At 35.6% G+C, this 13,337-nt stretch overlaps 2 protein-coding genes across 16 annotated transcripts in view; both read right to left on the reverse strand.

Moving 5' to 3' along the window:
* Nucleotides 1–8,085, reverse strand: part of LOC101686176 — a 206,216-nt gene extending 198,131 nt beyond the window's left edge. For all 5 annotated transcript variants that reach the window (XR_006606817.1, XR_006606816.1, XR_006606819.1 and 2 more), the window contains exon 1: nucleotides 5,837–8,085. The gene's annotated coding sequence lies outside the window, so the exon portion shown is untranslated. The remainder of the gene's footprint in view (nucleotides 1–5,836) is intronic.
* A 161-nt stretch (nucleotides 8,086–8,246) lies between these two features.
* CEP57L1 (centrosomal protein 57 like 1) overlaps nucleotides 8,247–13,337 on the reverse strand; it is a 73,226-nt gene continuing 68,135 nt past the window's right edge. For 10 of the 11 annotated variants that reach the window (XM_004753472.3, XM_004753471.3, XM_045080229.1 and 7 more), the window contains 4 exons: nucleotides 12,351–12,428; nucleotides 11,991–12,235; nucleotides 10,834–10,978; nucleotides 8,247–8,670 (listed from right to left, as the gene is read on the reverse strand). In XM_004753472.3, coding sequence (XP_004753529.1) covers nucleotides 8,452–8,670; nucleotides 10,834–10,978; nucleotides 11,991–12,235; nucleotides 12,351–12,428 — 687 coding nt within the window. In that variant the 3' untranslated portion in view covers nucleotides 8,247–8,451. The remainder of the gene's footprint in view (nucleotides 8,671–10,833; nucleotides 10,979–11,990; nucleotides 12,236–12,350; nucleotides 12,429–13,337) is intronic. The other variant, XM_004753481.3, reaches the window with a different exon arrangement.

Here is a 13,337-nt window from a genome sequence, read left to right on the forward strand (position 1 = left end):
TGAAAACAACTATAGCCCCGATTTTGGAAACATTGATGTCTGAAGATATGTGATGACCTTTTTGGATATGAAGAGATTAAATGCAAACTTGGTGACCTTGATAAGTTTGTAGGTTGCTTTTTTCCTTTAAATGTATATCATACTTTTAATTAAGGCTGTCTTTCTAAAGCTTGATTCCTTTGCAGATTTTCTTTGCATATAAACTCCTCTTTTCTAAATGCTTTGGTCTCTAAGTAGTTTAAGTTTTATTTCAGTACATGGTAGCTTGACTCAACAGCATTTTAATAGATTGGTTAAGAGAAATGCTATTTTGTGCGGAACATTCCTAGGAATGTTCTGAAGTGGCTCTGAGAATTTTGAAATCACAGGCAAATGTCCTACACAAATATCAAAGTCACACAGCCCTCCATCTACTTGAGACGTATACTGTAAATGAACAAAAAGAAAATACCCTATCTGAAAATGTGGCATAGGGGCCTAGCATTTAAATCATACCAGAGAGAATCAAGGTATAAGATAACAGATACAAATTCTTCCAAGTTTATCGAACAGAGAAGTTATATACATAAAATCATAGAATAAGTTTTTAAAATACCTGTTACTTTAGAGATTAAAAGCAATTCTGAACTTGGAAATAATTTCTTTTAACTCTGGTACTGAATTTCTTAGCTTCAAATTTGTAGTTTATTTTTGGGAAAGCAGAAGATAATCCTTTTTATGTTGTGTTCAAGCATTCAATAGTTAAGATATTAGTAGCACTGTTCTTTCATAGGCATTACATATTTTAGATTTGGCTATTTCTGAAAATATTTTTAAGGTATTAAACATTTTTCTTTTGCTAGAAATTATAAACTATAAAACCATAAATATTCCATGGAATCCTCAGGAGTGTTTTTCAATTTCATTTAAAATGGGCTTCCAGTGTACCAATATGATTTATGTTTTAAATAACACATTTGTAAAGTTAAAAGGACCTACAGTGAAGAGAAGTGAAATACTTTCTAGTTCAGCAAGATGATTCTGGACAACTGCCCTGTAAACATCAATCTTTTACTTCAGACAAGAAATGATTCACATTCTGTACCAGTTCAGTAATAGATTTTTCTAAGAAATACAAGTCAATGTCCATTTAACTTTAAAGAACACTAACCAAAAAATCCCTTCCAATGTTTTTCTGAAGTTATCCTAAAATTTACTTCATCTGGCTATGTAAAATTAGGTCAAAAGTTTATTATTTTAGCTCTGACTAGAGGGCCTGTTCACCTGACCAACCTCCTTTCCTAAAGACTAAGATCTCTTTGTTTAAGCAACTTCAGTAATTTGTAGTGAATAAACTTTTGCCAAGTGGGTAGAGTCCCATTGTAATGAACAGAGTTCCAATGTTTACCTCCCCACGGCACTTCTTCCTCTGTTCTCACCATAATTCAGAGCTGATATGGCTGCCAAGAAATACATTGAGGAGGATATCAAAAGTCACAGAAATGTAACCCCTTAGTAGTACTTTATTTAATGAAGCTATTTTTCAGGTAAGATATTTATTATCTATTCCATCTGCTCACTCATGTAAAATTATTCTATCAGGTCTAATGCTAAGTAAAATGACATGATTTTTAAAAAGTGCCACATTGGTAAGATATCAGATTTTTAATTTTTTCTTTGTGTTGAATGTTGATGCTCAGGTTTGTCAAGGATAAATCTTTGCTCATTTCAGATTCAGGACATGCACAGTTTCTTTTTCTCACAAATCTCCTATCTTTATTAATTTTAAAACTGTCTTAAAACAGAACAAATTTGGGCGCCTGGGTGGCTCAGTGGGTTAAGCCGCTGCCTTCGGCTCAGGTCATGATCTCAGAGTCTGGGATCGAGTCCCGCATCGGGCTCTCTGCTCGGCGGAGAGCCTGCTTCCCTCTCTCTCTCTCTTCCTGCCTCTCCATCTACTTGTGATTTCTCTCTGTCAAATAAATAAATAAAATCTTTAAAAAAATAAAAATAAAAAAAAAATAAAAAAAAACAGAACAAATTTGTTTCCTAACCATAGACCCATACTTGGTTAGATTCCACACAGAGGCAGTGACTAGACAGCAACAGCAACAATGGATGAGGAATAATGAGGCCATTCGTTAAGGGATTCATGTTGAATACATTTATTTGTGCCCACATTAGAGAAGTGAAATTTCTCTAATACAGGTTGCTCAGTGTTTTTTTTTTTTTTTTAAAGATTTTATTTATTTATTTGACAGTGAGAAATCACAAGTAGTCAGAGAGGCAGGCAGAGAGAGAGAGAGGGAAGCAGGCTCCCCGCTGAGCAGAGAGCCCGATGCGGGACTCGATCCCAGGATCCTGAGATCATGACCTGAGCCGAAGGCAGCGGCTTAACCCACTGAGCCACCCAGGCGCCCCTGCTCAGTGTTTGAAAAGAGTATTCTATAGACCAGGAAATGTAATGGTATTAAATGGGACTTCTATCTGTAAAATATATAAAACAGATTTGTAGCATTACCAGGATAAGCAATGGGTTGTCACAAGCCATATAGGGGATTGGGGAGTATTCCTATTTTATTTTATTTTATTTTAAAGGGACATTACAGAGGTGACTGAATTGATTTTTTTTTTTTTAAGATTTTATTTATTTGTCAGATTGAGTGAGCACAGGCAGACAGAGTGGCAGGCGAAGGCAGAGGGAGAAGCAGGCTCCCTGCTGAGCAAGGATGCTGGGATCATGACCTGAGTCGAAGGCAGCTGCCCAGGCATCCCAGGAGTATTCCTATTTTAAACTGGTTCTCTCTCTTTCCCCCACGTCTTTCAAATTCATTCTGTCTGAATATTTATTATGAGCCAACTTTTTCTTCCTTAAATAACATTTAGGACTACGTTTTAAATTATAATCCAGTATTCACAGAGTTTCACAAAAACACTGACTACCTTCTCTGTGTATTTTCAGTGCTATGCTAATATTTGAAAATTGTTCATAGAGACCCATTAAATGGATTTCACAATCCATTAATAGGACATGACCTGCAGTTTGAGAAACACTGACTTAGTCCAACCAATGAGGACGCTGAAGAGTGAGGAAATCGAGTGGCTTAAGTTTATAAGAAAAGTGAGTGGTGATCATTTGCATAATTCTGTACAGGCCAATAATTGGTCTCTAGAATACAACTTTTCTGTAAAATATTATTTTTCTGTTTTAGTCTAAGTCATTATTGCTTTTTTTTTTTTACCCTCTTCATTCTCTACTGCCTTCCCATTTTACTTAGGTGTTTCATACCCATTTTTTCTACTCATAATTTGATACATGGTTATGTGGACAACACTTGTTTGAAATTCATGCTAAGCGAACTGGGTGGCTCAGTGGATTAAGAATCCATAAGAATTAAGAATCCTAGACCAATACTGCCACCAGGTGAAAAAGCAAATGAAAGCTATATATATCAAGAAAGAGAATGAAGAAATACAAATAGGTTCCACTTTACCTATCAACAGATGATGAACAAAAATTTAGTAGCCAAATATTTAAGCATCTTCTCTGGAATGGTCATTATACCTCTATGTCACCTACTGTTTTCTTCCTTCTGTTATATTTGTTTCCTCTTATCAGGCTATGGGCAACTTGAAGAGAGAATCCATGCATAATTTGGCTTTGAATCTCCCATCTAGCACAGTATCTTGGAGATCAACAAAGACTTGATTAGAGATCAGGAAATACTTGCTGACTGAACAAGTCTGTCATACCAATATACAAATAAAGAACTACCTTGGCTCTCTAACCTCTTCCTCTTGGCATCATAAAATCAAAGAAAGCATCATCCTGACTGCCTTTTTCTTTACCCCCAAACAACAAACAATAAAATACTGGCATATTTTAACCAGGAATTATGTAAAATTTGGTCACATATCCTTGAAAGATCCAACAGTAGCACAATTGAACTGGTGCCTAAAGCAGCTGTACATGACCCAATATGCTTACTCAGATGAGATCACCAAAGGCGGTTAACACAATTTCATGACATGTCATTATTAAATATTTACTGAGAAGGCTACTACTTACAGGCAAGTATTATGTGGGTGCGGGGCTACAGTAACAAGCAAGAAAGGATCTTGCCTTTAGGGAACTTTCGGTCTATGGGAAAGACAAACAAGTGATAACAAGAAAGTGTTCGAGGTGCAAAGATAGGAGAAATACCTAGAAGTGCCAGTGAAGCCAGATCTGGGAGATGGGAGAGGAGTATGAAGGGGAGACTTAGAGAGGACTTCCGTGAGGAAGCAGTGCATTGAGACCTGGAGAACGGGGGAAGGATAGATAAGCAGTATCTACAGCGGAGAAACCTAGGCAGAGTAAGAAGGACAACTTTACCCTTATTTAAAAGATAATCAGAACTTTTTATCTTTTTTTTTTTTTTGACAGATAATTCTTAATTCCTAACATCCCTTCTCTAACCACACTGTGTCCAGTCTCCTAACACTGTAGAGCGCCAAACGGGTCATTAATATGGTAGACCGCTGAACTGGGATTGTCACAGAACTGCCTCAGAGTATAAAGTAACAAGAGATCAATTTGCTTCTCTGTTATGTTCTGCTGAAATTGTTAATGCACACAGGTACCCACTGGACCATTTGTATATAATAAAAAATAAATTGGGGTGTGTGTGCTAATTGTAATTCTAATAATTGCCTATGGCACCTAGTAGGATCTAGTACCAAATGAGAATTCAGTGACTCTGTATGAACAAGCAGAACATTCCCAAAAATCCCACCAGGGAAACAAAAAAATCCACTTTATTCTTTAAATGACTAATTCACAAATACAATAAAAAAAACTCTGCCCTAGACAATATTATAAAACTTTAAACTTTACAATTTTGCTATGATTAATTCTCCTTCTTTAACAAAACATAAAAAAGGAATTAAAGGAGAAAAGTTACATGAACATAAGTTTATAGATTATGAAGAAAAAGGCTGAAGCTTTGGCAAGGTCTGTTTAATCACCAAGAAATAAATCTAGTTTTACATCGATGGCAGTCAATTTTACTTTTATTTATCCTCATTTCATTTTAATCAAAAGGTGCCATGGCACCCATATGGAGTTTTTTTTGTTTGTTTGTTTTGTTTTGTTTTTTTCCCCTCACAGATGCTATTATTCCATAGAGAGGTTTGTCTTGTTATACATTCTGGGAGTCAGCTTGAACTTATCTAAACTTCACATACAATTAAATGTTCTCAGTACATACAGCTTTAGTTACAGCTGAATAGAGTTCCAGGAAACCCCATTAGGAGTTTCACTATTTACTCTACACCAACAATAGCAGCTGGCACATTTTTGGCCATAGTGAGCACTCCTTTCATTGTGCGTAACAAACCAGACTTTTCCCCTTAGTTTGAGTCTCACCACACTGCAAGTCAAATTTTAATGTAATTTTTTGATGTCTTATCACAGATTAAGACTACTCCTTTAGAGTTCAAATTGAAGTTTTAGAGGAAAATGACTCTAAAAATCTCAAAAACTTTTCAGTACACTATCACCACTTGCTAAAGCTCACTATTTTAAGATCTCCTTTAATCTTGCTCTGCTGAAAACCGAACATTTCCCTCCAACCCTCCTATGCTCAGCTACACAACCTAATAAAAATGGACTAGGTTACCAATGACCCACACAGGTACAGTTAATCCAAGATTCCAACTGCTGTTTCTACGATTAGAGTACTCACAATACCTGCGAGGTTAAACACTCAAACTTCTTGGTTTCACAGTTTCATCAAATCTGAGACCGGTCCTGCCTAGAAAGTTCCAACTTCATTTTTTTTTTTTCCATTTCTGATTAAATAAAAAACAAACAAACCTGTTTTTCACTGAAGTGAGCAAAATCAATGATATCCTACCGAGTTTCTGCTAGGCAGAGCACAGCTGCGGGGTTGCTACAGTAACTCGGGAACACTGACCACAGATTGCCCCTGTCCAGGAAGGAAATCACTCGCTCCACCCCCTGAGGAGTCAAGGGCTCTGGCAAGCAGCCGTCTGCAAGCCGGACATGTTTTTAGCTCAGTAGCTGTGATGGAGCAACAAGAGACAATTTTTTAGTGTCTCTCCATAATAGCTGTTACCCAACAACCCAGTCTCCAAACCAAGTGGCTGTGTGGGATTGTGTATTTCTTCTGCACCATGGTAAGACCATATTCTTCCCCCACCTCACTAGAAACCTGAGCTAGGGAATAAGCCAAAATAACTTCCTCCCAGACACACAGGCAAAAAAACCAAAAAAGCAAAAAAACAAACGAAACAACAATCCAAAAAACCAAATCCAAGTAATTAGAATATTTCCACTTTTACGAAGAATACATTTCGCTTCCTGCTTTCAGGCTTTAAGCCATGCAAACTCAGGTTCTCTGACCACTTTTGGTCGGGGAGGGCAGTCAGATTTAATATTTATTGAATTTTTACTCAGCACCAACCCTTCTGCGGGGGGCTTTGACGTGTTATTTCATTTACTCCTCGCAACAGTCCTGTGAGGTAGGTTAACAATATAATCCCTACTTAACAAATAAGAAATGGAGCCTCCAAATTTACTTGATTGTCCAAGCTATTAAAAGCCTAGAGTCAAAATTTGAACCCGAGTCTCCTAATTCTGAAGTCTTATGGTTTTTCTCCTACACAACACCGATTTTCCAAGAAAACTCTTCAGTGCTTAACTGAAATATTCAAGCATTCCTAAAATGACTCTGTTTTTGTTTTAGCAATACATTTTTTGCAAGTAATGACTTCACTACTGATAAGCTAAGTAGAGCCAACCACCTTCCTAAATGCATAGAGAACAAAGGCACAGAAGGGTATCGGGCTGCATTATGGTCTAGTGAGGTTTCCGCTAAGTTGAAACGATAGCACTCACATTCTTGAGGAGGAAAGGCAAAGTTGAAAAGTAGATAAAGTGATGAAAATGAATTTAGATGAAGCAACATCTCTGGGACTGAAGAAGCTGTAGAGGGAGAGGGAATAAGAGTGGGTGAAGGACACATGCAGTCCTTCAGCCAGAGAGAATCTTTCATCTCTATCATAATTTACTTTCAAGGATAATTCCACGTATTCATCCATTTTCAGTTATTTCCCCACTTCGGGTCTGGAAGGTCCTCTTACATAACACCTCTTTTCTCAATGAGAATGAATCAGAGTTTTCCTCTTCCCTCACCAGAAATTCCATAATTACCCCCTTCCTCCTATATTCTGTTAGGGATTTTCCTGGGAGGATTATCTTTAACATAATTGCTTTTCCTAGCTCCTCCAGATCTTGCCCTGAAAATTCTTTCATACCTATAGCTTGATTATTCCCCCAGCTGTAGATAAAATGTACCTCCAACTCTGTCCTTTTGGAGTCACCATCTCTTAAACTGCTACCCGAGCTTCTGAGTTCCTCCCTTCTATTACGCCTTTTCTGTCAGTCTTCTATTTCTACTTCAGTTGAGGACTTCAATTCTCTAGTTGCCCCAAAGGATTTCAGTGAAAAACCAAAAAAGTTCTAAAGAGCATACTAGTTTCCATAAGTTTCTAAACAGATAGGTCAACAAGTGTAAATTTATTATAAAGCATTCATATACAAAGAAATCACTTAGGACATCACTGATTTTAAAATATTTTAAAAATGTATCATATTCCTCTGAGTTTTTTTTTATTGGATAGGTAATAAAATGTCCAATTTACTTTTCCTATACTTTGTTATAAAAGTGGGTACTGGAATTCATATTCTTAATTTATATTGATGATTATATATAATGCAAAGACTAAAATGCATCAAAAGTTTTAGATATAAAGGAATAAGGTGAGTCACTGGTTTTAAAAAGCAGCCCTGGATTTGTAAAAGAGAACAGGAACTACAGAAAGAGGCTTCTGTACTTGAGTTACTGTAATCTAAAAATAAAGTAACCACGAGTTTGTATTTGTAATTGTCACATTAAAAACTTGGGCTAAAGGCCTCTTTACAGAGCTCTTATATTTCCAAAAAAGAAAAGTATTTCACAGCTCTAAAGTAAGATAGGGAGGAAGCATCACGAAAAGTAAAAGACTTTCATTATTGTGTTCATTTTACATTGGTTCTTAAGGTTACAGGCCTACTAAATGAAAAAGTGGAATGGTACTTGTATCTCAAAGTTTAACTCAATTTTAAGTATCACTAATCCAGTATAAATTCTTCGACTTAGTTTAAGAAATCTGCAAAGTGAACAATGTGTCTAAAACATGGACAGATTAGGTATTTCAGTCAGTAAGAGAAAAAAAGCACAGTCATTTATTATTTGTGACTCTTAGAAGGTCATTAGGCATTGATTTAAAAAATACTACAACTTGACACTTCATAGGGACTAGAAACATAATTCAAAATTTCATAAAGGTATATTAAATTAAAACCACTCTAGACAATTCAAGATGTCACTGACAGAGTTCATTTAAGGTGACAGTTTTACTATTGTGTTACTGTTCCCACATGATATCATCTCTTCTCAATTTCATTTGAAGATTATGGACTTGTACTGGATGAAAGTTGCTGTTCTTCTGAAGAGAGTTAGTTAGCAAACATTTTCTGGGACTGTTTTTTATGGGCTTTGATCCTTTAAGGTTGTTCTCTTCTCGCTGAATCCCTGAAGCTTCACTCATCTTTGAGTTTTGAACTTTTTGCTGCAGTTTACGGACCTGGAAAGAAAAAAAAAATCTAACATTTTAGTAAAAAAAGATATTAAAAATATACCCTAAAATAGGTGGATTGATGTTATAAAGATTACATGAAATTTAAAAATTTCATTAGATCTTTATTTATTGAATACCTGTTATATGCCTAACACTGGGCTCGTTAGGTAAAAATACCATGAATAAAACAATCTTTGCTCTCAAAAAGTTTATTGCTCTGATCAGTGAAAGAAAAGCATATACACAACAACTAGAAAATAATTTAGGCTGGGATAACTCTGAGTAGGACAAAAAGTGTTTATTTGAGAAGACTAAAGTAGGATTTGATCAATGTGGGCTGAGAAAATCAAGAACTCAGAAAAGCGGAGAGGAAGATTTGTAAGGGATATGAAATGAGTAAAAACTGGAGAATAGAGACAAGAGAAAAAGGACCTTTCAGGTGGTATTAAGCAAAGCAAAGATCTGGTACTAGGAATGAGAATTGAATTTACAGAGTCAAATGTGTTATATATAAATTCCTGAATTTAAAGTGCTACTGAATGCCAGTGCAAAAAAAAAAAAAAAAGTTTCATTCAGTAGTATTTGGTAACAGTTGGGTAGACAGAATTAAACAAAATAAAACCTATCAACTTGCCAAAACTCATTTCTGCCAAGCCTAGTCCATTACTTAGTCTGTTTCACTCATGCATAGGCCTAATTTTCTAGAGCTGATCCACACATTGGCTAAGAACCTGGTATTTGCCCAAGGCCATTTTAATTGCAGAGATTAAATTTATCATGATAAAATGCTTGACAATTTATACTGCTATGGCTGTAATAGAACATAAATAATATTTTTCAAAATATAATTGATGTGCATTAAAAATATGGCTATTTTTCTACTCTCTTCAAATTTCTCCTATGCAATTCTAAGAAAGTGTTTAAGTTAATCTTCACCCTAACACAATCACACAAAAAAATTTACTTTAGTAGAGCCTTATAAGCCAGTAAAGTGGAAATATTTGCTTCAAAAGTCTCATTTCCTCTTTTTCTCTTTATTGGTCATAGGAGAAAAAAGGCAGTAAAATTCTGAATCCTTTATTACTTTTCTATAAAAGTGAGGAGGGCTTTCTTGTAAGCCTAATATACCACCAACTTATATGAATGCTGATTATTCTATAGGCAGATAAGCTACATGATGTGGTTTGAAGGTTCCTGGAAAGACTCCCTCTGCCTTCTGCTCCAACAGCTTAACAGTGCTAGAATTCCAATCTATGGAATCATTGTCTTGGGATAAAATAGAATATTCCATGATTATAATATTCCATATTCTATGATTACAATATTCCATGATTCTTCTGTTAAAATATTAAAACTGTTATATATCTTAGTTATTAAGAATTCACGTGCAAGGAGAGAGAACCCCTTAACATCAGACTGTAGCTGGCTAAGCACAGGTCCCCAGGGAATGGAACCCAGCATAATTTGATGGGAGAAAGCAGAAATAGTGGTTTTAGCATTAGAGTACTGCTTGAGGAGCCAGGTTTATCTATGGTACTGAAGTAGAGACCTGTCAACATAAAGGGCTTCATTAAGGCATTAGGGATAGGAGAGATAAAGGGAAAGAATGGTTAAAAGGGTAACCTGGGGGGCTGCAAAGCAAACAGTTTACCTCACAATTTTCCCAAGGCCATTTTTGAATACATAACTAAACTTTCTTGTTCTTCTTAACTTTACATTATCTTGAAGAGTTAAGTGGGAGGCAATGTTATTCCAATGGAATAGATGGCTCTGTAAGAGGCCTTTGGGATTCCTGCCATCTTTTTACTAAGCTACACATATAGACCTTAAATTTGAAGGATCATACGGAAATAGAACACTGACTCCAGATGTATCCTTTTTTTAAATAATTTTTTATTTTTTAAATTTCTTTTCAGTGTACCAGAATTCATTGTTTATGTACTACACCGAGGGCTCCATGCAGTATGTGCCCTCCTTAATACCCAGCACTAGGCTCACCCAACTTCCCACCCCCTGCCCCTTCAAAACCCTCAGATTGTTTTTCAGAGTCCATAGTCTCTCATGGTTCCTCTCCCCATCTAATTTTCCCCAACTCCCTTCTCCTTTCCATCTCCTCATGTCTTTCATGATGTATCTCTTTATTAAAATCTTTTACTAAAGCCTTCTTACATTGGCTTGATGCTTCAACAGTTTGGAAATCTGTTCTTCTTTAATTTCCATTTTCTTGACTAAATGCTCTAGTTCACATTCAATGTCTTCACAGACCGAATGACTTTCAGTGTCCTTCATTTGATTCAGTAGTTCTTCATGCTCCCTATGAAAGAAAAGCAAATATCAAGCACTGTTATGACTTATACTATATATCTTTGATATAATTAAACAGTATTCTGTTCAATCATAAATTTTTGTCCATTAAATATTAATTTTCAAAGACAGTCTTTTTACATAGAGTTATCTAATAATCTATGATAAATATAAAAGGCTCTTATGATTTGAGATTAGATAAATTTAGAAATATCTTAGACTTAGGGTCTTAAAGGACCTTAAAATAAAGTCTGAATTCTTGATGTTCATAGCTAAATGTAATAAAATATTCTGATGTCCTTAGCTAAAAGCATTAAAGGACTCTCTTTAGTTCCAACTTTGGAATTCTTAATATAGGGTGTTTGGGAAGAACTGCAGCTATAAAAATATTTGCCCAAGAAATCTCTAGATTTGGTGATAGCCCACTTAAAGGAATGCTGTCAAGAGAACCAGCTGTATCTTCTACAGACATCTTAGTTCAACGAGTTAGCTACCCAAATCTCATATTTCCTGGAATTCTTGCTGAATATATATTTAAAGTAGGGGCCTAAAATATGTATCCCACTCAGAATCTTATTTACTATGGATGCTTCAAAACTTATAATGCAGACCAGCCAGAGTTTAAAACAAGGAATTGCTTTCCTACTTGTCTAATGAAATCTCACTTAATTGAAAAGATTATAAAAAACAAAAGGAGAATCTTTCTTATAAAAGCACTTGTGGGTTATAATTGAAGGTCACCAGACTGTATCTGTTAGAATGACAGTAGTATTTTTCTAACAGGTCAGATCTTGGCAACACAGAAACTCCTTAGATTGGAAAAGTCGTAATTATACACAGGTGGAAACTTAAATACTATCAGTAAATACTGTGAAAAATCAGTGACAACTACTCTGCAGATCCAAATAAATCCAATCTAAAGCAAGGCCTTTAAGAATTCATAAGTGGAATTATTCTTAAGACTGAGAAGAAAAAAATAGCTATATATCTTGCTAGTTCTGATAAAGAATAGAAATACTTACATACTCATTTGGTCCAGCTCATCCTGCATTGCCATCAAAAGTTCAGACAAACTGTCACCAATAGAAATGGAAATTTTTGAATCAGAAGGTTCAGCTTTACCCTGGGAAGTTGTTCTTAGAGGCTTGTAGAGACATGGAGGCTCAGTAACTTCAGGAAGTTTCTGACAGGTATGTGGCCCATAATGTTGCATCAATTGCAGGAGGCTTTGCATACTTGAATTCACGGAACAGCTTGCACTGGCAGACTTTAGGGGAAAAGAAATAGCTAAGAACAGCTTCAAATGACTCATGGCATTTAAATGGCACTCACAACAAAGCAGGAGTGGGTCTGAACAAGTACCTTCATTTTTCCCTTCTCACCTTCTCAGCCACAATAGGCAGTGATCCAAACTTTGAGTAAGTTTGCTGAGGTGGTCCTCCCTTTAAACATTTAGTTTTCTAAATATTGACAAAAAAGTAAACAAAAATTGTTTTAAAAGACATTTATGGCATAATGAAGTCTCAAAGTTCAACAGGAAACAATCTGATTAGAATATAAGCAAAAAATATGGATAGGCATTTCACTGAAGAGGTCACAGAGAGGCCAATAAACACACAAAAAGATCTGCGACATCATTAGCCATTAGGAAAATGCAGGTTGCAATGAAACATGGCTATATACCTATCAGAATGGCCAAAATAAAGAACAGTGCCAATACCAAATGCTGGCAAAGAAGTGGAGAAGCCAGATCGCTCACGCATGGTTTGTTGGAATACAAAATAATATAAACTTTCAAAAATAATTTGACAGTTTCTTGTAAAACTAAATGTGTGCTTATATGGTAAGTATATATGATGATTCTGCAATTATTCTCTTGGACATTTAACCCAGAAAATGAAAATCAATGTTCACACAAAAACCTACACACAAATGATCATAGCAGCTTTATTTGTGATAGTCAAAAACTGAAATGAATCCAAATCTGCTTCAACCGGATCCAGCAAATACCAACACATGCCTTTTATTTCAGTGTAGTATTTCGTGTTGTGGATGTACTCCAGCTTACTCACTGACAGCAATGCAGGATGAGCTAGACCAAATGAGTACATAAGTATCTTCATTCTTTATCAGAAGAAGTAGCAAGATATATAGGTATCTTTTTTCTTCTCAGTGTTAAGAACAATGTCACTTATGAATTCTTCAAGACCTTGCTTAGATTTGGATTTATTTGGATCTGCAGAGTAGTTGTCACTGATTTTTCACTGTATTTATTGATAGTATTTAAGTTTCCACCTGTGTATAATGACTACTTTTCTGATCTAAGGGGTTTCTGTGTTGCCAAGATCTGACCTGTTAGATAAATATTA

Source organism: Mustela putorius, unplaced genomic scaffold (genome assembly GCF_011764305.1).
Source record: "Mustela putorius furo isolate JIRA1106 unplaced genomic scaffold, ASM1176430v1.1 tig00000450_pilon_pilon_pilon, whole genome shotgun sequence".
Lineage (NCBI taxonomy): Eukaryota > Metazoa > Chordata > Mammalia > Carnivora > Mustelidae > Mustela > Mustela putorius.